Genomic DNA, 21,844 nt, shown 5'->3' on the forward strand with positions numbered 1-21,844 from the left:
CTTTTTTCCTTTTTTCCTTTTTTCCTTTTTTCCTTTTTTCCTTTTTTTCTTTTCCGTGTGATACTAAGAGGTCAGGAAAGTCAGGAAGTGCAACTGTTTCCCAGTGCACAAAGATTTAACAGACTTTTAATGCCAGAAAAACAAATTGCTGCTTGTTGCCTATCAGGAGCAAAAAATATCAGCTACTTTGGCACCCGCTCAAACTGCTCAGATTATCCCAGGAGCTCCCACTCTGCTGTTGTTTTGCCAATACGTAATCCTGCAGATTCTGGGAACAAAAAGGGTGGGCATGTTGCTTATGGTGAACTGGAATGTGTTTTGAAATGGGCTGTGTCTTTAATTGAAGAATGGTTCTATGAACAGTTCTGACTTTGGTGTTTGTTTTGAAGTAGCTTTGGATGATCTTCTTTTGGATTTGTTCTTAATTAAAAGGAAAAGAAAAATCTAGAGAAATCTCAGACGAATTCCCTCTTTGCTGCACCAATGATTTACCTGAATCTCAAGTTCATTCTGTGATTTATTGTTTCATCTTTTTCCTCCAGCCTAAAGAACGAGGCTCCACGAGAGTCCATGCCTTAAATAACGTCAACCGCGTGCTGCAGGTCCTGCATCAGAACAACGTGAGCACCTTTTCCACAGCTCTTCGGGGTGGAGAGTTCAATTTATGTTCATGTGTAAACGTGGTCWCAGTGCAGAGAGTGCCACAGACCTCAGCGCCTACAATGGGTATCATGTGAGATGGTAAAGACTGAGAACAGTTTTTACCTACCTGGTGTTGAAAGGCAGTGGCTGCAGTTTTGTGAAATCATGAACTTGCAGAATATTGCAGCTGTAACTAAGCCGTGGTGTTGGCGTTGGGGTGTATGTAGGGTTTGGGGTTTTTTTTTTCCCCCCTGAGATTTGTTTAACTTCATAGACAAATCTGTGGAGGCAGTTCCAGTTTTCAAGGAGCTCACTTGAAACTCTGTTTTGTGTTGCTCCARTAGCTTATTTCCAGTGAAAATGCAGAATTTGTGCAAAATCTGTAAGAGCGTGGCAGGTTTTGCAGCTCTGGTTTTCATGGTGTGCTTTCCAAATGCCCTGGGATCTTTGTAGCTTTCTGTTAGGATCTGTCAGTTCAGTGTCAAATCTCTGTGTGCCCAGTGTGTAACTTCGGTAACTGATTAGAAATATTCCTTCAGAAATAAGGAGAACAATTATTTAATTCCCCCACCCCCAGTGCCTTAAAATTAGTAGCCCTGTTGTAAAGTTTTTTCCCTGCACAATTCCTAAGAAGCATGAACCTCTATAATTGGAATTTCTGTTTGCAAATGCCATGCCTCTAAAAGAATTTAAGAGTAAAACTCTGTCAATAAAATGCATTGAAGTGAGCTTGTTTAATGCACAGAGCCTCTAACATATTTGTATGAACTATTAATTGATGTGAAAATGCTGTGTAAAACTACCCTTTCCGTTTCATGTTGTGGACTAGTGTCCTATTTCTAGAAAAAAAGATGAAAATTTGACAGGGTGTCCCCCTGCCCTTTAAGTACTGTAGATATTAATTGCATTTTGTAAGGGTAATTAGTGGGTCTTCCCAGTTYGAAATTGATTTATTATCTGGAAATAATAAAATGAGATTGAAGTACAGTAATTTATCTGTCCATCCTTYGGTGGGCAGGATTTGGGGTTCCTAAACAGAAGGTGAGATCGGTGGTTTATACCTCCTGTACGTGGTTTATACCTCCTGCTTATCCACTGAGGAGCAGTGACGTTCTCTTGTCAGAGGGCTTGCAGGCTGTGCCGTATTTATGACTTGGGAGATAACTTACGAAAGGGAGCTTAAGCACATGCTGCAAGGAACAGGCCAGGCTGCAGCGTCGGCCTTCAACTGCTTCAGTGGCCTCATCCATTTGATGAGCAGAATGCTTTAATTTATTAAGCTTCCACTTTTCTTGGCTTGAGCTTTAAGACTGTTCCCCTGGAAATCGTACTCTATAGGCCAACTTGCCCAGCTGCTCTCAGCTCTCTTTTCTCAGCTTCCTTTCAGTAAGTCTTAATRGGCCAGTGATCATCATAGTGGCTTGCTGGTTGCGTGCTGCAAAATAGTGGTTTATTTTTTACTCAGTAAAATACAAAAATGGGCATTAAAAACAAAATAAAAGTCCCAAGATGTCTATGGTTTGTACAGAGAAGTGCACTACTTGCAATAATAACAAGACTCTTGTTAGAAACAGTTGTGTGTTTTGTTACGTGCTCTCAGAAGAGCTTTGCCTTTGTTGCAGGTGCACGAAAGCTCCTGCAATGTAATTGCTTCCTTTCTGCTCCCTTGGGCTTGCTGCCTCTCGCCTTCTGGAATGCCTTCCAGGGAGACTGCTTAACCATAAGCATTGGTGGTTCTGTAGCCATTGTTTTATCTGTTTAATTTATACATGTTTTAAGCGTCTACCCAGTACTTGCAAGAGGATTATGATAGTATAGTATTAATATAATATGGTTAGAATGGATCCTGGTCTAACTGCTCTAGAAATTGAGAGAGGACAGTCCTCGAGTCTACAGCCTTCCTTAGCACTTTGGCTCTGTGGGAATCTCTGTGGCACAGCTGTGACTTGCTTCTATTTTTTTATTATTTAATTTCATGTTTTTTAGAATTCAGTTTTTTTAGGATGTCAAAGGGCTAATATGTACTTGTTGGTATATAGAAAACTTGAAAAWTTTAATTTTCCCTTGGCCTTTTAGTCCCCTTGTGTAAACTTGTGTCTCATTTGGGTGCTGGTTCATGTGAAGGACAGACCTATTTTTAGTTATGGAATTTTTTATGTTTCTGTAACATCTCGGACTTTTTAGGCATGACTGGGACTGCATGTCTGTCGGTGAGTTTGGTCTGCTGGTACCTATCTGTGTAGTGGAAAAGAGAATTAAGCTTTTCCAGTGCAATGTCTTTTTCTGCAGACCTTTCACTTGTAGTGGTGTTTAAGCAGTTGTCATGGCAAATTAAGATAGACAGTGCTCTGTTGTAATGTCACTTCTCTCTTTTTACCTAATTATTGGCTCGGAACATTTGATAATGTGTGGCTGGACCACTAGGGACATGGGGTGGAGTTGCAGCTTGAGAATTTGATAACTTTGTTTGACATAAAGTTTACTTAACGTTTCCAGGTGGAGTTGGTGAATATTGGAGGAACTGACATCGTTGATGGGAATCACAAGCTGACGCTGGGATTGCTGTGGAGCATTATTTTGCATTGGCAGGTGAGAAGGCTCTTGTGAAATCCCTTCCAGGAATCATGTGCGTCCATCTCCTGGAATTCTCACAGAACTTCCTGTTKKTTTTTTTTTGTTTGTTTGTTTTTTCTTTCCAATGGAAAATACTTCTATTTTGAGCTGGTAAATAAGGGCAGGCCAGCGTCTGGTTTCCGATCTCTGTCTGTTGGCTGCATCCCACAATATGTATCCTGGGTATGTGCTCAGTTGTACCCAGGCGTCTAGGTCAGCTCCTAGCAGTGCTGGCACTGGGAAAGCTTTTGGGCTAAAGCATCATGTTTATACCCTTTTCTCAAGACTTTAAGCATTTCTATTTGCATGTGTTTTAGTATCTCTGTAGCAATGCTGGGCTTGCTTCCCACATGCTGTTCTGTGAATTTATTTTTCAATCTTGTAGATTGTAGATTGAATTGTTACTGATTTATCCACGTGCACGAGGGGATTATTGAATTCACGTGGGGCAACTTGGCTGAGTGCTTGGGCATAGGACTCCAACAGCAAGCTTCCAAACACTATTCTTGCAGAAAACCTTACGTGTGGCCTTGTTAAGATGTTCTTACTTGGTGCTCCCCCAGCATRAGGTAGTGGGGCATATTATACCTTACATGTAGCTTAGGCAACCCTAAGGAAGAGGGGAGGTCTGTGACTTATGAGTAATGTGGGGTTTTATTTATTTTATTACATGGAGCATTACTGGGGCTTGTACTCAGGAGAATGCAGAGAACTGTTTGCTCCGTCCCCAGATTTCATGTGAGGAGTGAAGGTTTGGCTCATGGCTGTTCATGGTAAAGAGCCTTTCTGGATTCGTTGAAAAGCTTGCTGCAAGGGTTATGTGTGGAAAAAAAGTGGACGGTGTATCTGTAAGCTGCTGTCGCTTCTGTTCTGCAGGTGAAGGATGTAATGAAGAACATCATGTCCGATCTGCAGCAGACCAATAGTGAGAAAATCCTGCTGAGCTGGGTTCGGCAGTGCACGAGGCCTTACAGCCAGGTCAACGTTCTCAACTTCACCACCAGCTGGGCAGATGGACTTGCTTTCAACGCTCTTGTCCACAGGCACAAGTAGGTGGCAAATGTTGGCTTATCTTGCACCTAATGAAGCAAGCAGCATTTTCTCTGTGTCTTTGTGCTTGAATACTTGACACTTTCTAGGTTGTTTCAATGGTTCATTTCTCTTGTGGAGACAGGAATGAGGAAATGCTTGCCAGAGCAGCAGTTCCTTGCAGATGATGGTCAGGGCAGCAGTGTAACTGTGCTCCTACRTGTACACGTGCACACACACTCACTACTTGAGTTGATTTAAATCCGCTTAGTGTATGCAGTGAACAACAATGTGATGAATGGATCCTTGGGGGTGAGTTGACCATCTCCTTCCCTTATACCTTCCTTTCTGCTTTCTCCCAACCTCTGACTTTGAAAAGGGAACGATATCCCCATCATTTTAGTGTGGACATGAAGGGCAGCTTCAGAAAGAAGGGATATCAAAGACAGGCCCTGGGCCCTGAGCTCTTGTTTTCTGACTGTATCTTTCCTGAAAGGCAGTCTATTCAGCTCTTTCAGGAAATTGTGCTATGTAATGAATGCTGTGCAGAAGAATTAAAAGGTAATAGGATAACTAAAGGGTAATAGGATACTTCAGCTATCTGTAGTATATTTGGTTGGTTATTCAGAATACAAGCCAGGTTATAAGCTCATCTCTTCTTTGGGAAGATCTTCTGTGTGCTTCYTGATTTAGGAGAACTCTTCGGCAGTCTAGAGAAGTCATCATTACGGACTCGTGTGAAGCTCGCATGCCATGTCTTCCAGCCTCTCCCCTCCACTCTTTTTTTTCCTTGGGAAGTGCTTCAGGGCAATCCATTGGCATACCCCAACTGGAGTCAGCTCATTGCTTTGCAAGGTTATTGCTCACCCTCATCGACCAGTTTAACATGTTAATAGCATGATAAGGTAGGGAACTTACCCAGAGCTCCTGGCTGTGAGGTAGCCGCCACATTAACTGCTGTACATGGTACCGAATATATGAGCCAGAAGCAGAGGGTGTTTCTGGGCAGCAGATACCAGAGCGCCAGGGAAGCGCCCGCTCGCATKGGGCTGCAGCGCTCAGCCCTGGAGGCCCGCTCAGCCTGCGCCCGCTGCCTACGCGCTGCCCTGGGAGCTCCCACCGCTCCCATGSGATCCAGAGGTACCTGACGTGTGCCCTGGGAGCTCCCGCCACTCCCACGGSATCCAGAGGTACCTGATGCGCTGTTCTGGAAGCTCCCGTGGCTCCCGTAGGATTCAGAGGTGCCTGACACGCAGCCCTGGAGCGCCTGCGGCTCCCACGGAATCTGGGAGTGACTTGACACGCAGTCCCGGGAGCACCTGTGGCTCCCACGGGATCTGGGAGTTTCCTGACATGCTGTTGGTCAGAGCCTTTGCATCCCTCTTGTGCATTCCCTCTCTCTTCTCTGTCCTGTCCCAACAGTTCCTGCCCTTTTGCCGCGCTGCTCCCCCGGCCCTTTAGGCAGCAGCTCTCAGCGCAGGACGCCGGGGAATGTGGCAGCTGCCAGCCCTTGGGGATGCAGTTTGCTATTGCTGAGGAGCAGCCTTCTTACCAGGGAACCCCTTTTTGCCATTTTTCTGAGGAATCTTGAGCTGGCTCTGAGTGCAGGTCTGTTTGCAAAGGGAAGTTGCAACAGGCAAGGAGCCGGGCCTTGAGGCAGGTGGCAGAGCTGGTGGTAGGACAGCAAAACTCCTCAGCTTACCAGGAACCGCAGYGCATCCCTGACTAATAGATATCTTCAATATTGCAATTTTTTTTTTTATTTAGCTTTGTCCTATGACATTTAGGGGATTATTTTTATGGATCCCCTGAAGAGATTTAATAGCTGTTTTTTCCCCTCTTTTTTTTTTTCCTCTATCATAAATGATTAATAATGCTATTTCTAAACTATGTAGTAACTTTCTAATGCTTGCAGGACTTGGTGTGTTATGAGGTAATGAGAKGTTTAACATTTCATTGTGTTGGGCTCTTTCCAAGTATTAGCTCAGTTCACCTTTGAATTGAGTGCTGTTCTTTGATAGTTTTCCTACTCTTGGGTAATACCTAAACTGCATTTTGTTAAAATTTGWATCATTGTGGCAGTGTGTGAATAGTGTGTATACTATCTATATACATATAATATATACACGCACACTATATATATATATATAAAAAAAAATTTATATATGCATATATGTATATCAAATAGCATAGTTTTCAAATTAATAAATTTCCGTTAAAACGTTAAAACTCTGAATCTTGTGTGTTTAACTTAACTGCTTTTTGCCTGACACTAGGGTATTCCATTAGCTCATGTTAGAAACTCTTTTTCTCTTTTTTTCTTTTTTTCTCCTGTGCCTTCCTCCCTCTTCCTTTTTGGCTCTCTGCCCCTTAACCCCTGCTGTAATAATTATGTCCTTCCTGCTTCAGAAAGTATCATGACTCAACAGACGTTAAAAGCTCAGGTCAATTTAAAAGCATATTACACATTAAAAGAACTCAAGGCAGGACGACGTTTTCCTCGCAGAGATCCGTAAGAGCACGAGGTCGATGGCAGTGGTTCAGTGGGAAGCCGGTGGGGCCCTTCTCAGGAGCTCTGCGGTTAGGGCCGCGCTGCGGGGGCCGCAGCCGCTCGCGTCGCGGGGCCCGGGCGCTGCGGAGGGGCCCGCTCGCTGCCCCGCTCCTGCCCCAGGGTTGGGAAGCAGGACTGGGATAGAGATCTGACTCTGTTACCGGCTGAGGTAACTCCTTGCTCGCACAAGCACCTGGGATTGGGATGTTGGAAGAGGGTAGAGGGGCCGGGTGAGCGGCAGGTGGTGGCGCAGGCTGCTGCTCTTCCTGGTGGGAGCAGGAGCTGCTGGTTCCTGAGCCACAGCACCAACGTGGGTGGAGGTTCTCTGGAAAGGGACTTGTCACTGCCTCGCAGCCTGCAGGACAATGCTGTAAAAGCAGTGTCTGAGAAAACAGCTCCTGGAACTAATTGTCCTGGTTGTCAGCCAGGGAGTCCTGGTTGACAAGTTCATCATGAGTCAGCAGTGCCCTTGTGGCCAAGAAGGCCAATGGGCTCCTGGCTGCATCAGGAGGATGTTGCCAGCAGGTCGAGGGAGGTGATTCTGCCCCTCTACTCAGCTCTGGTGAGGCCGCACCTGGAGTATTGGGGGCAGTTCTGGGCTCCCCAGGACAAGAGGGACGTGGAGCTTCTAGAGAGGATCCAGCAGAGAGCAACAAAGATGATTAAAGGACTAGAACATCTGTTGTATGAGGAAAGACTAAATGAGCTGGGCCTGTTTAGCCTGGAGAAGAGAAGGTTGAGTGGAGATCTGATCAATATGTATAGGTAGCAGAGGGGAGAATGTAGGGAGGAGGGAGCCAAACCCTCCTCAGTGGTGGCCATGACAGGACAAGGGTCAGTGGGTACAAGCTGAAACTCAGGCAGTTCCATCTCCACGTGAGGAAGAACTTTCCTGTGAGGGTGCCAGAGCCCTGGCACAGGCTGCMCAGGGAGGCTGTGGAGTCTCCTTCTCTGGGAATCTTCCAAACCCGCCTGGATGCCRCCCTGTGCCCCGTGCTCTGGGTGTCCCTGCTGRAGCAAGGGGTTGGATCTCTAGAGGTCCCTTCCAACTTCAACCATTCTGTGGTTCTGTGATTTTTGAAAGAGTAGTTTATTTTCWGCTTAGTCTCACTCATTTCTGGTTGTAGTTGTGTAGCATATACACAATACATAGAATGCAAGATGGATATTGCTGTGAGCATGTGATCATGAAGTCAGTTAYTTGATTTGTTAGTGCAAAACTCTCACCAGAAAGAAAAGGCATGTATTTCTATATATATTTGAGTATAAACACATATTTGTATTTTATAAATATGTATATATTTATGTTTTATATCACTTAGACAATTACCTTTTTATCAATAACTTCTAATTCAACAGATTTGTTTTTGCTTAAATTAAAACCGACTACTTTTCTGTGTTGTCTTTGTTTTTAGACCTGAGCTGTTCAGCTGGGATAAAGTTATAAAGATGTCCCCAGTTGAGAGACTGGAACATGCTTTCAGCATAGCCAAAAACCACTTGGGAATCGAAAAGCTGCTGGATCCTGAAGGTGAGATATAAATGTTTTTACTTAGTTGGAAGTTTGGCTTTTGAGCTGTTCTGGGAAAAAAAAAAACTGATATTTACTATAAATACAAATTCCGATGGTTTTGTGTAGTGATATTTTGTTTGCTTGATACCCATTCTGTAGCTGGGAATTCCTGCCCAGTTGGGGTGCTTGCTGTGAAAATATGTGTCCCTTTCTAAAGCCTTGGGTTGTCACTCTGCTTGGAAATCAGCCTTCAAAGAGTCACTGTGTATGAAAAGCTCTCAAACTACAGATTCAAGCATCACCCCTTTAAAAATTGCTGTCAGCTGAGTGGGTAGAATAGATAATCCCTGTGGAATGTGTAGCTGAATTTATGGAACACTCCTCCATATTATAAACCAGAAAGTGTCCTGAGCAGTGCTAGGAGTGAGAACAGGGCACATGCTGAAGTGTTTGTTTATGGAGGATACCGTTCCAGAACTCCTTTTCTTCTTGGAGGATGCTCAAGAGCAATTTTTTTCAAAATGGTAGTAATTTCTCAGTAACTTTAGCTTTAGACTCTTCATARAAACTTACGTAATCTGATTATTAATTCACTTTCTACAGTAACAATGATTTTATATTTCTTTAGTTGCTTGTGATGCTTTGCACTTCAGTTATTCCAGTCCAACATGACCTTTTAACTTAAAGCTTACAGGAGGTTAATTAATAGAACAAGCAGATGTTTCTACTAGAGTGTTTGAGATCTTAGCTGTGGTTTAGGTAGTGATTTAGAAAAGCAGTCTCTTGATTTATTATCCCCCTACCTGCTTCTATTTATTTATTTATTTTGACGCAGATGTTGCTGTGCAGCTTCCAGACAAGAAGTCTATTATCATGTATTTAACCTCTTTGTTTGAGGTCCTTCCTAAGCAAGTCACCATGGAGGACATCCGTGAGGTGGAGACCCTTCCAAGGAGATATAAACAGGAATGTGAGGATGGAGAATTCAGTATGCAGCAGGTGTGCTTGTCATCAAAGTTTGGCCAGCCTTTCCCGACTTGTATTTTTAGCTAGTCTTCAGGCTTGTTAGTTTTATCTACAACATACTTCCTGTCATGTACAATACAGTTGGAAAGATAAGAAAAGCCTTGGCACTTTTTTCGTGGTTGACTTCCATGGTTTTATCTTCCTTTTGCTTTTCTTCTGATTCCTATTAAAAATCCTATCCGAGGTAGAAATTTCCGTCAGTTTTATGCCTCTTGCTTCAACTTTTCTTTCTCATCTATCTTGATGAGCTGCAGAGGGTGGCCTAAAATCCAACTGAGTTTGCATTGGGGCCCTTACGTTTGGCTGCTGTTGTCACAGAAGTGACAGAATTTCATTTGCTTTTGCTCTCCTGTGATCTGCTGTTCCATTTAATAAGCACAATTAAAGATGTCTTTTCTATCCAAACTTTTTTTTTAATTAAAATTAATTGGCAGTGTCTGCTGGCCCTTTGTGCTAAAAATGCACTCRCCAATTGGTTTTAATGTCATACGAAGTATTGAAAGGGATCTCAATTGTTCTATTTTTAGTCCCGTTGGGAAAGCATCTTCTTTGCATGTCTAAAGTGTCACTTTGCTCTTTGCTGCGTAGGCTGTGGGACTTGAAGAGGAGCAGGGTGGTTCTAGAGCAGAGACTCCCAGCACCGTGACAGAGGTGGATATGGACTTGGATAGCTACCAGGTTGCCCTGGAGGAAGTCCTCACATGGTTGCTGTCTGCAGAGGATACRTTTCGGGAACAGGAGGAAATATCTGATGATGTTGAGGAAGTCAAAGAACAATTTTCTACCCACGAAGTAAGATTTTTCCTGAAAATTCTTGTGGTTATGGGGCAGGGGAGCATGGGACAGGGTTTATAGCACTTCCATTTCATAGTTCATGTCTAAAATCTGTTATTTTGTTTCTTTTGTCTTGCTTTTCCTGAATTAGAATCACTTCTAACTGACTATTTTTTTTTTCTGTTGGTAAATGATAGTTTCTTGAAGATGAAGCATCTTTTTTCAGAGAATTTAGTGGAACTTGTTTTGAAACTTAAATTCAGTTTGTCAGCTTTCCATGACCAGCTCCATGGTTTCTTTGTATTATGATACAGGCTGATTCTCATTTCTCTGTTGTCAACCACTAAAAAGCCTGGTCGACCCTATGCCACTTGCTGTTAAGTGATAGCAGTGCTGAAGCTGATAATCATGTCAGTTTAATTCAGTGGCCTCTTTTTCATGATTAGCATAGTTTCTTCTAGAAACATGACATCTTGTTGTTTCAACATGGTTCCTGTTTCCAAATTATTTTGTTTGGATTCTGTTTCAGATCTGAACAAATGTTCTAGTGTTGCTCAAAGTTTCATATGTTGTGTTAGACATGAGTATCTAAAGGCTGTAATTTTTACCTTTGTCAACTTACTGCGTATAATTTTATTTAAGATCTGAATGATGAGTGGTATGAGGAATATTTCTTCTGTGCTAGGGCTATAAAGCTATAAATGAGATGAAGAGATACCTGGATTTTTGTTAAATATGTGAATTTTTAGCGTTATTAACTCACAGCATTTTAACTGTTTTCTTGCAGTGCCTATTAGATCTTGTTGAATGTGCTCTTGGCCAGCACATTGGTTTAATTTCCCTGGTGCTTTTGTTCCAAGGCTGTCTCCTGGCGGAAACCTTTTTCTCTGAGGCAAAGTCCCTTTTTATTGCTCGATCAGGTCTTTGTTTTACTGGCTCCAGGACTTCTGTAGCTCCTGGGGAGCCTCCTGGCAGGGACACGGATCAGCCACGCTTGCACACCAGGTGATGTCCAGTGGAGCTGTGGCTGCCTGTGCTTTTCCTAGGCTTTCATGATGGAGCTGACCGAGCACCAGAGCAGCGTGGGCAGTGTCCTGCAGGCCGGGAACCAGCTGGTGGCACAGGGCAACCTGTCGCCCGAAGAGGAGTACGAAATCCAGGAGCAAATGCAGCTGCTGAACAGCCGGTGGGAGGAACTGCGCGTGGAGAGCATGGACAGGCAGTCCCGGTGAGTCAGGCCACGCGTGGAGAGGCCCCTGGCACCTCCTGCCTCTCCTGGGAATCAGGCTGCATCTGTTTATAGGATTTTGTCACAATTTCATCTTCTCTTTTTGTGACATAAGATCCACCCTCCTTTGACTTCCTGCCATGAACCAAAGGGAATCAATAAAACTGTGTTTGTACTTTTACATAAAATAAGTGTTTCTGTGACTCTTCTTTGCCAGCTAAATGTTTACAATCTCTGTAGTAGTTACATAATTATGTTCTAATGTTACTTCAGTAATTTAAGTTCTTAAATAAAACATTCCTTAGATGTGAGTAGCTCTGTGTGCTTACACAGCTAAGGAGTGTTTTGAAAAATTTTCCCCACATACRGGTTGTCACGCTTAGAGCTTTTCAAGAGACAAAATACATTTCATTGCATCTTCAGCAGAGCTTCCCTTTGCAGCAAATCCCTGTTGTTAGAAACAGTCCCTTTTKATAAATTGAATAATTTACTAACTTCTCTTGGGAAGGAAACAAGGAAACTTAACTCTGTTCCTTATGTTCATGCTAAGCAATCTGTTTGTTTCTATTTGTTTATACCTAACTGGTTTATGAACGGCTGGCTGTCTTTAGCACCAAGAGTTGAGACCCTTTCTTGGGAGAGGGCTTTCTGCAGTGGYTCTGCTTTGCTTTGCAGCCTGCACGACATGCTCATGGAGCTGCAGAAGCAGCAGCTGCAGCAGCTCTCCGACTGGCTGAYGGCCACAGAGGAACGCATCCAGCACATGGAGGCGCAGCTCCTGGCCGAGGACTTAGAGGCTCTTCRGAAACAGCTGGAAGAACACAAAGTAAAGCTTTTTGTGTGCTCTRTGCTACCTCTTCCGTGGAGGAGATCCTGGCGAGATCTGTATGGTGTGGGTTCCTTTAGCAGAGAAACTCAGTTGAGTCAGAACCTGAACAGGGTTGTGTTTTGAGGGGCTGCCTTCATTCAGTGTTTAGATGGGAAGAATTGTGGCAGAGAATTGGACATTTCTGGAAGCACTTTCTTAACACTTGAGCAGTGATAACTGTAGCAGAAGCCTTTTTTGTCTTTACCTCATGCAGAAAATGAGGCCTCTTCAGTGAATTGTTGCTGTGAGGGAGTCTGAAACACCGAGTGGTCAAATTTGCTTCTAATGACTGCCTGGGATTACTAAAGCAAGCCTGAAAGTTCACTGCTTAAAATAATGTGGGAGCTAAAAATAACAGGAAGRTCCTCCCAAGTTACTGAACCTAGTCCCTGTTATTACAGGGATTGCATCATGGGCAGGGTGCGTAGATGTTGCTCTCTGATACATACCACTCTGCAGTTGGCGTAATGCTCAGCAAAGTTTCTGGAGGGGTCTAGCCTTTCCATGCTGCTCTCTTCTGTGAAGAAGAGATGACTTTTTGATGCCCGTCACAKTTGCAGCTTTGGTGGCTCTAGTCAGCGCTGAGGTTTGACCTYCTCCCCAGCACGGGGCATAGCTCACAGGGCAAGAACTGCTGCGTATTTTTAGTGTGTGCCRTTTCCTGTCCCACATTTGTGTTCCTTCGTCGGTCTTCAGAGTCTGGGGAGCTTGAGGTGTGGTGGTCATGGGGTGATTTGGGATTATTTTGAGTTGAAAAGTGATATTTTTAGTAATAAAAMGATATATTTCCATCGCAAAGATGTTTCAAAAGTAACTTTAACCATGGATTGTATTCTCCTAGAAGTCATATGAATAATTAAATATCTAAATTATTGCAAAGTGAATAGGATACGAATGTTTTTTCCAGTTCTTGTGTATCCTTTTATGACTATTGCCCCTGAATGTTGTGATGGATAAACCACCATCTATAGTTAGTTGTGAGATAATTTTAATGACAACCATTAAAAGAAAAATGTTCATACTTGTTTATAGATGATACTATGTTTTTATAGAGAGACATAAGCAGTAGGTGAAAGTCAGAAAGTCTGTATGSTTATTGTATGATTCTGCTAGTGGAATATGCTACCATACACACACATCTCAACGCATTCCTTGCTCTTTTCCAGCATTTTAATGGAATGGGTTTAGATGCATATCTAGCATTTAGATTCCTATCTTCTGCTTGCATGTGTTTGACTTGTGCAGTGGTTCTCCAGAGGAGAGATTCTCATTGCAGAATCTCGAGTGCTTTGCCACAGCAAATGYTGTAGTTACTGTGGCCAAAACAGCAGATTTTTGAAACGTTTGATGTTCATAACCCTGCTGCATCTTGCAGAGCCTGCAGAGCGACCTGGAGGCAGAGCAGGTGAAGGTCAACTCCCTCACGCACATGGTGGTCATCGTGGATGAGAGCAGCGGGGAGGGCGCCACGGCCCTCCTCGAGGAGCAGCTGCAGGTAGGGAGGTTTCTCTGGGATGTGATCACAGCCACTCCACATGTGTGCAGGTGCCTGTTAAACCAGAGTGTAAACTGTCTGTCTTAAAAAGCATTTTAAAGTAATATTAACCTGAAGATTTATTCAACTTGCTAAGGACAAAACCTGTAAAAGTGCCTTGGTGACCTTCAAGCACAATTGCTGACGTGTCCATCTGCCTGTATCTTTAGCGACTTCCACAGTATCATTAAGGTTGGAAGGGACCTCTAGAGATCATCTAGTCCAACCCCTCTGCTCCAGCAGGGACACCYGCAGCAYGGKGCACAGGGCGGCATCCAGGMGGRTTTGGAAGATCTCCAGAGAAGGAGACTCCRCAAAGTCTCAAAGGGAGACTTTGACACTTTGCAGTGCCTCCTTTCAGCAGTTGCATTAAAATRGGAAGATATGTAGTACATTTTTATATATGGGTACTTTTCAGTGGTTTGTTAACGGGCTGTTATTTAAGAAGTGATCAGAATTTATAGGAATACCCTGTATCCTGAAACAAAGCATAGCAGCTATGAAAGACAGGATTTGTTGAAACCGAATTCATACTAGTTTGTTTCCTGCTTTTGAAATCAACCAAAATTTTGCTGCCTTCAGCGATCAGAGTTCAGACCATAGGTGAATGTTCTTAAAATTTTTGACTCTTAAGTTTTGTGCAATACAACAATGGCAATTACTGACAGTGAGAAAATTGAAATGTAGAAAGAGGTTACTGTGATACTGTGAGGTAGAAATTGTGCTTTTGAATGTCTGATTCTGAGTTTCCTTGTGAGGCTCACGGGTATTTTTGCTTTTTCTAGAGGCTTGGGGAGCGGTGGACAGCAGTTTGCCGTTGGACTGAGGAACGACGACTCAAATTGCAAGAAATTCAGTTTCTATGGCAGGAGCTGCTAGAAGAGCAGGTTAGTTATTCTCCSATTACCTGGAATGACAGATTGATTTGAAAGCTGGAATTCTTCCCTGCACTTTATTTTGTGGAAATKGAAAAACTAGTTTCTAATATCCTCCAAGATGCTAGCATCCTCCAAGAACATCCTGTTGGATGCAGTCACAAAAGACAGCTGCTATCTCAGCTGGATCTGACTGAAGTCTGATGAGTCAGGTTCCAGTGTGGTTTCAGATCTTGTCCAGAGAAATGAAGTACAGAATGAAAATCTGTTCCATCTGAAATGGAAGCTGCTGGGAACTCAGCTGAGCCTAGAGCAGAGAAAGGGCGAGTTGCTGATGAGCTCTCTTAGCTAACGTGGAAAACCAGCCAAASCCTGGGTAAAGGCAGCCCGGCCTCCTCCTTTAGTATCCCTTATACAAGGAGAAGCTGAACTGCCTGGTCACCCTGCAAAGATGTTTGTGCATGTCCTTCTTTGAGATGTATGCTGTATAACTAGTGCATATATACTTTTTTTCTGCTTATTTTTATTTTTTAATATATGCAGGTTTGYCTATATAATAACTCAATAAGAAAATAGCCTTGAAAATAGCCTAGATTTGTAAAAGATGATTATRTTCCCCTCATTTCTTGTGGAGTAGTTGCACAGCCTAGGAAATTAATTTTTCTAAGTTTAAGCAAGAGTATTTGCAACTCCTTGTAAAATAACTTCCAAAGTAGGCATTTAATATTTTTATTAGGCAACTTTAAAATAACAAGATGCTATTGCTTGGTTTAAGATCAGTGAAGAATTGCAAAATGGCCAGGAAGTAGGAATATCAGTAATGCCAAAATGACAACGAATGCATAAGTAATTGATAGCTTAAATACGGAATTTTTTACACAAGTGARCTATAAATTCTTCCAGTATAAACACATGTACACAACTTTGTAATACACAAATCAGTTGATTAATCTGGTGATTGATCTGCATAGTGGAGCCTGTGGTTCCTGTCCCGTTTCGCTGCCTTCCCTAAACTCAGCAAATTGCAAGGTAGGTGGTATTGAGAGTTGTGTATGTGTTGGTATGGCAGGGGTGCTAACAACTCCTTTTAATAACCCCAGGCCAAGGTAAGACTGAACTGAGAAACAGGGCTCAGGAAAAGCCTTACTCCATGTCACGGTCCAAACTGCTCCCAGGAACCCTCTTATCACTGTGTGTCTGACCTCTTCCATACTTAGTGTTCTAGGAAAAGTCCATCCTTAGCCATTCATTGACTGGGAGTTTATTATAAAGCCATTGCAAGGGTCATCTGCTGGAGCTCTCTTGCTTGCAGATGTGTTGTGAGTGACCTGTAATTTGTTGCTCTGAGAACTGCAAAAGCTTCTCAGAGTTTTTATTTAATATAGAATGTCAGATGTCAAGTGACGACAAAATAAAAGTTTATTCAAGTTATGCAGGTCAGCCTAGGTTTGCATATTTTGTTCAGCTCTGAAATCCATTTATTACTACCAGGTTCAAGAGTCATGAAATGAAGTGAAAATTAAAATTACTGGGAACTTTAATTAAACTTTAATTAAACTTTAATTAAAAAATAATGAAAACATCTTAATAATGGAAAAATAGTTAGAAGATGCGAGTGTTACCACTTTTTCAGTCCACTCAACCAAATGGAGAGTTGAGCAGCTGAGATGCATCAGCCTTTTTGTGGCTGCCTGGAAAATTTTTGGAAACCACATTGCCAAGTCAACATAATTCCTGCCACTCAGGAAACGAATTCCTCAATCACTGCCAGCTATTCCTTAGCACTCTAATAATTATATTTCAGTTTCCTATGGAGAGTTCTCTTCGGCAGCTGAGTTGGCAGAAATTAATTTTATACATATACATTCTTAAGCAGCYAGTATGCAGGCAGGGATGCCAGCTCCGTTTTTCCAGTGAGTATGTGGCACTGTAATGTTGTTCCTTCAGCCTCATGGCGTTTCCAGCATCGTATTTTGCTGTCTGTACATTTTGCTTATTGGACATCTCTGCTAGCCTTGAGCCCAGAAGGTGTCCCAGCCAATTCTGGGACAATCCCCAAAACACAGAGCTAGACTGAGGAGCTGGTGCCTCCATATGGTTTCTCAATGTACATCAACGTCTGGCTCCCTGGATCATTTTATTTTCTTTGTTTTTTTTAGACTAGGAGAGGGAGCTCATGTGTGACCACACATGAACTTTGCTGGGGGCAAGTTAGTTGGGTGCTCTAGTCTATGGGGACTAGAGCAGCAGTTTGTTTGAACTCTATTTGATGCAATGTAATGTAAAGCACAGGAAATGCTTCCTGAGATTTCAGGCCAGGTATAGCTGGAGTTGCCTTAGGGGGCTTCCTGGCTGAAGCAAGAAGGGAAAGGCTCAGGGCAGATTTCCTAGAAGGAGAGAGCCCTGAGCTGGTACTGTCCAGAGCTGTGACCCGTCCCGGCTTCCAGGTGTTAATGAGATGGTGTTTGCTAAGGTTATTTTACAAGACAGGAGGTGCAGCAAACAAGGTGGTAATTAATAAATATCTGAGGCTGTGGCTGACTGGACTAAAGGAGATCAGAATTAGCATTGATGCAGCTTCTGCAAGAAAACGGTTTCTAACAACTGGCTCTGAGTAACAGAGGAAGAGGGGAGGAGGCATTTAGACCATTCTGCTGCATTGATGAGTCCTACGTCAGCTCTTGGTGGATGTCTGATCTATATGAGTAACTTCTGGCAAGGTGGGGCTCGAAATTTTGAGAAAAGATTTTGCTGAAATTTCTGTGCTGAAAAACACTACTTACCTCTTGTGATGTGATATTTTTGTCTCTGTGTAGTGTTCTTGTTAATGCCAGCTGAAATTCCTCCATGCAGATTGCAGAACTGTATTTTGATTTAATGCAAAGATCTTAAAGGATTTTATCATTAGCTATTTGAGAAACTTTATCTGTCCTTGTGCTATTTCCCTATGATCTGCAGTGCTTACTGAAGGCTTGGTTAACRGAGAAAGAAGAGGCTTTAAATAAGGTCCAAACAAGCAACTTCAAAGATCAGACAGACCTGAGCRTCAATGTTCGGAAACTGGCGGTGAGTGTCGCTCTGCGGGTCCATCCCGCCAAATTTGAGGGGATGCAAGAGTAGCAAGGTGTCACACTGGCTCCTTTTAGCCCTTAATACACTGTGTCCATGGGAGCCAGGCGCCAATTCTCCCCTTGCTGGATTCTTTATCCTCAGTTTTTAAAATCGGTGTGACACCCACTCGCAGGCTCCTGTGCGGTGCCTCACGCAGCTGCCCCGCGAGGCTCGCAGCGCTTGCAGTTTCCTAAAGACCATCAGTCCATCAGTGAGCTGCGTTGTTCAGAGCTTCTGGGGCATTAGCACAGCTTCTAGCTATGTGAGTCATTTGAAACTGGTGCTCAAGAAGCTACTGCTGATTGCTCTAGTAGCTGATTTAGGCATGTGCTCTTTTTGAGAGTTTCTCAAAGTGCCTTGCTATACAAGAAAACTGTTCTGAAATCTAGCGCAGGTAGGATTTTTCCATGGAAATACAAGGTAAAATGTGTCAGAATACTTTTATCTTTTTTAAAAAGTATTTTTGTTTAATTTTAGATTTTGAAAGAGGACATGGGCATGAAGCGACAGACACTAGACCAACTGAATGAGATCAGTCAGGATGTAGCCCAAATCCTTGGGAATAACAGAGCATCCAAGAAAATTGACCATGATCAAGAGGAACTAACTCAGAGGTGGGACAGTTTGGTTCAGAAGCTCGAGGATTACTCCAATCAGGTAACCAACAACATTCTCTTACATTTTAGTTATTTAGATGCTTATCAGTTTTTTTCCCCAAACGTCATTGATACTGTCAGCACAATTGGCCAAGTCAGGATTTTGGCATCAGAGGAGAGACAGGTTGGTTTGCTCATGTGACGCTGACTTTCTTTGGTGAGAAGGCTGTCTTCAAAACCCCAGGTTATGGATTCCCATTCCTAGTTGTATTCCTCCTTTCTCCCAAAGATTAAGCTTTACTTTTCTAATGGGCGAAGCAGTCTTACCACATGCTGTCAGTTAGTGTGAATGCTATAGAGAATGTTTAAGAGTATTGGATGAAATTTCATACCTAAAAAAGCAAGCAAACTAAAAATGTAGTGGGAGAAACAACACACTACCGGCATTCTTGAGTGGAAAAATATGAGAATCCTACAAGTATTTGTGCTCTGTGGCTGKATTTTCTCATCTGTTGAAAATAGAACTGATTTTTGGTTTGTGCCAGTGTTGATAGTGAGGCAGTGGTGTTAAGTGTTTCAGCCATCCAGCTTTCATTGTGGTCTTGTATTTGAATGAAGCGCTGGGGAGTCCAAATTCTGCCTTCATGCTTTTATTCTTCCTCAGTCTAAAGTCTCTAGTTGAACTGAGAGTTTGGGTGTTTTGTTTGCATGTGTAAAATGAAAATAACAATGTTGTTCTTTGAGTGTTTAGCATCTGTGATAAAAATCCTACATGAAGGCTGGGTGCGTTTGCTCGTATATGTGAACGGATGGAATTTTTATGACTGAGCAAAACTAAACAGAAGCGATTCACAGTTGGGGTGTATTTGAAACACTGTCTAACCCCCTTTGGTAAACTGTTTTGYACAGGTAACCCAAGCTGTGGGAAGCATAGGGATGTCTCAGGTTCCCCCGAAGACCCCTGCAGAAACAGCCTTACTGAAGGAGCAGGTCAAACAGTCCCGGCAGGAGCTGCCCCCGCCGCCCCCTCCCAAGAAAAGGCAAATCCCAGGGGATGGCGAAGCCAGGAAGAAGTGAGTATGTGCCACTGCCTGCGCCCCTGCTGCTCCCCGGGGACCACCTGGGCCTGTTTCTCGGAGTGTTTTGGTTTTTGAATCTTCTTCAATGCAAGAAGGGCCTAAGTTGCGATTGTGAGGTAGGATTTGGGGAGGGAGGAGGGAATGCTACATATATTGGTTTGGTTTCTGAACAACGGAAAACCTACATCTGCCATTAGTTTTAAAGGGAGCCCGAAGTTTTATGTCTCAAAAAAGAAAATCTTCGACTCTTTATAGTTCAGTTCTGTTGTTGAAGGATAGAGTTAGTTTTATTTGCYTCTCTTTGGAAAGAGCTCTCTGCATCTTCGGATAAAAAGCAGTGCAAAAGTGCCAAGTATTTTGATCTWTTTGTTATTCTCTTCGATTCCCCTTAACATATATCAGAGAAACTGTTTGYACAGAAAAACTCAGGAAAAACTATCCCATGTCCTTGATATTTCATAGGAAGAACAACATTACAATGATGTCCACATGTATCTCTCCAGTGGCTTCACTTCCCTCCTTCCCCATATGGAAAGGAGGAAAAAATATATGAAAATGTGTGACTATCTTTATTAGATATCMTACCTAAAGCAAGTGGGATTGTTTTCAGGATAAATGCAGGAAGCAGACACTGCACACTCACCGTTTTGCTCCTCGTGCTTGAGGAAAGCCGCCGTGTCCGTAGTTGGGATGAGCGGCGCCTTGTCCAGGGAGGTTGGAGGCAGCGCGGCCTCGCGCTGCTCCTCATGCACCTGATGGATGTGTGCTTGCACAGGGGCTCTTCTTGTTTCTCTCCTTTCTCCAGAGAGAATGGAGCTTCAGAGGGGGGAGGAATCTTGTCCGAAGCCCTGTGAGCAGTTTAGAGAAGCAGAAGCCTGTGAGGAACCTCTGAACGTCGGGGCTCCCAGTGTAATAACACAGGCAGCAGCCCCTCCATCCTCTGCTCATCCCTCGGGAGTTGCTGAAGCCTTTTYAGGCTTTGGAAGCAGATGTGATTTTGGTCATTATTGTTTTTCTAGCACTAAAGCTATACTGGAGTAGAGAGGTGCATGAAATAGTGGGAACTTCCATCTGCTCTTTTTGCCTCTCCTCTGTGGCTCGTGTGGAGCAAATCCACAGCAAATGCCCCGTAACTAGAACCTTGCAGGTTTGCCCCAACCTCCTTCCACGTGACTAGCAGTAACTTCTGTACCTGCTGGCAGGCTTTTACTCTGTGTTAGGGTTTAGATTGTGTCAAGCAGTCTCATTCTAATATTGGCTGACTCCTAGTTCATGCAATACATCTATTTTGTCCTTCTCACCAGAGCTCTGATTACTGATTAATTTGGGATTTTTTGGGRAGGAGTGGAACAGAAGAGGCTTTTGGTTTTAATGCATTTTTAAATGTGAGAAAGTTGTGTTAGAACAGATAAATCCACCTGTGATTAAAAAACAAAAAACAACAACAAAAACTTAAGACAGAAGGCAATCCTCATCAATTAAACAYTCAGAAGAGTTTGTCTGCTGTCGTTACCGGGAGCGCTTGAGCTGGGAGCTCTTTCTTCAGCCTGGACAATGTTGCAGATATTTCTAAAGCCTAAAAAAAGAAAAAAATATATAGTGTTCCTGGTTTAGTTTACTACTTAAAAAAAAAAAAGCTCAGCATTGAGGAATGTCATTTATGCTATGTTAGAAGGAACAATAATCACTTGCAGGAAGATATTTTTTGAAAAAATGACACCAAGGAGAAATGACGCCAGGTCCTTTCAGTTTGTTCAGAGRGGCTAATGCCACTGACGTTTTGTTTTTGAAAGCCTGTCCATGTCTTAAGGCCCCTCAGTAAAAGTCTGAGGGCTGAATGCTCAGTGGGCAGCCTTACTTTGAGGGGAGGATTGAGGAACGTGTTGGGCTTTATAACTTCTTATTTTTTTTTAAGGCAGAGTGACTGAATAAGGGAAAATGACAAAAAAATCTGTCTGACCTTTTAAACTAGGTTTGATGCTGAAAGTGCTGAGCTGATGAACTGGATTGCAAAATCAAAAGCTGCCATTCAGGCCACAGACATCAAAGAGTACAAGAAAATGAGAGAGACTTCAAGCATGAAAGAAAAGTTGAAGGTAAACGAGGGGATGGAGGATGTTGCAGTGAACGGTGCGTTTTGTCACTGTCTGCTCGCGGGCTGATCCGGATGCCYTGTGGGGATTAAGTCCCTTTTGTTAAAGAGTTTCAGAACTGGGCAGCAGGGAAGGCTCGGAGCAGCTGGGCACAGCCTTTTGTTGGTGCAGGGCTGCAAAGGGCACAGAAAACTCCTCGCATTTATAGTGCTAGTGTTACCTCGGGAGGTCTGGTGAGTGTGTTTTGATGATGGWTGCGTTCTCCACAAAGCAGCACTGTTTGGCTTCGTGTTTCACAGTCGGATACAGGTC

General features: G+C 43.2%; 1 protein-coding gene across 1 annotated transcript in view; it reads left to right on the plus strand.

Moving 5' to 3' along the window:
• The window catches only part of UTRN (utrophin), a 344,252-nt gene that overhangs the window by 81,776 nt on the left and 240,632 nt on the right, over positions 1 to 21,844 (plus strand). Inside the window, exons 4-17 of the mRNA XM_026044733.1 lie at positions 543 to 620; positions 3,139 to 3,231; positions 4,132 to 4,304; positions 8,251 to 8,366; positions 9,184 to 9,347; positions 9,963 to 10,166; positions 11,195 to 11,376; positions 12,052 to 12,202; positions 13,620 to 13,739; positions 14,564 to 14,665; positions 17,612 to 17,719; positions 18,242 to 18,421; positions 19,270 to 19,433; positions 21,412 to 21,535. Coding sequence (XP_025900518.1) covers positions 543 to 620; positions 3,139 to 3,231; positions 4,132 to 4,304; positions 8,251 to 8,366; positions 9,184 to 9,347; positions 9,963 to 10,166; positions 11,195 to 11,376; positions 12,052 to 12,202; positions 13,620 to 13,739; positions 14,564 to 14,665; positions 17,612 to 17,719; positions 18,242 to 18,421; positions 19,270 to 19,433; positions 21,412 to 21,535 — 1,959 coding nt within the window. The remainder of the gene's footprint in view (positions 1 to 542; positions 621 to 3,138; positions 3,232 to 4,131; positions 4,305 to 8,250; positions 8,367 to 9,183; positions 9,348 to 9,962; positions 10,167 to 11,194; positions 11,377 to 12,051; positions 12,203 to 13,619; positions 13,740 to 14,563; positions 14,666 to 17,611; positions 17,720 to 18,241; positions 18,422 to 19,269; positions 19,434 to 21,411; positions 21,536 to 21,844) is intronic.

This window comes from Nothoprocta perdicaria, unplaced genomic scaffold (assembly GCF_003342845.1).
Source record: "Nothoprocta perdicaria isolate Ctin4 unplaced genomic scaffold, notPer1 scaffold_38, whole genome shotgun sequence".
Classification (NCBI taxonomy): Eukaryota; Metazoa; Chordata; class Aves; order Tinamiformes; family Tinamidae; genus Nothoprocta; species Nothoprocta perdicaria.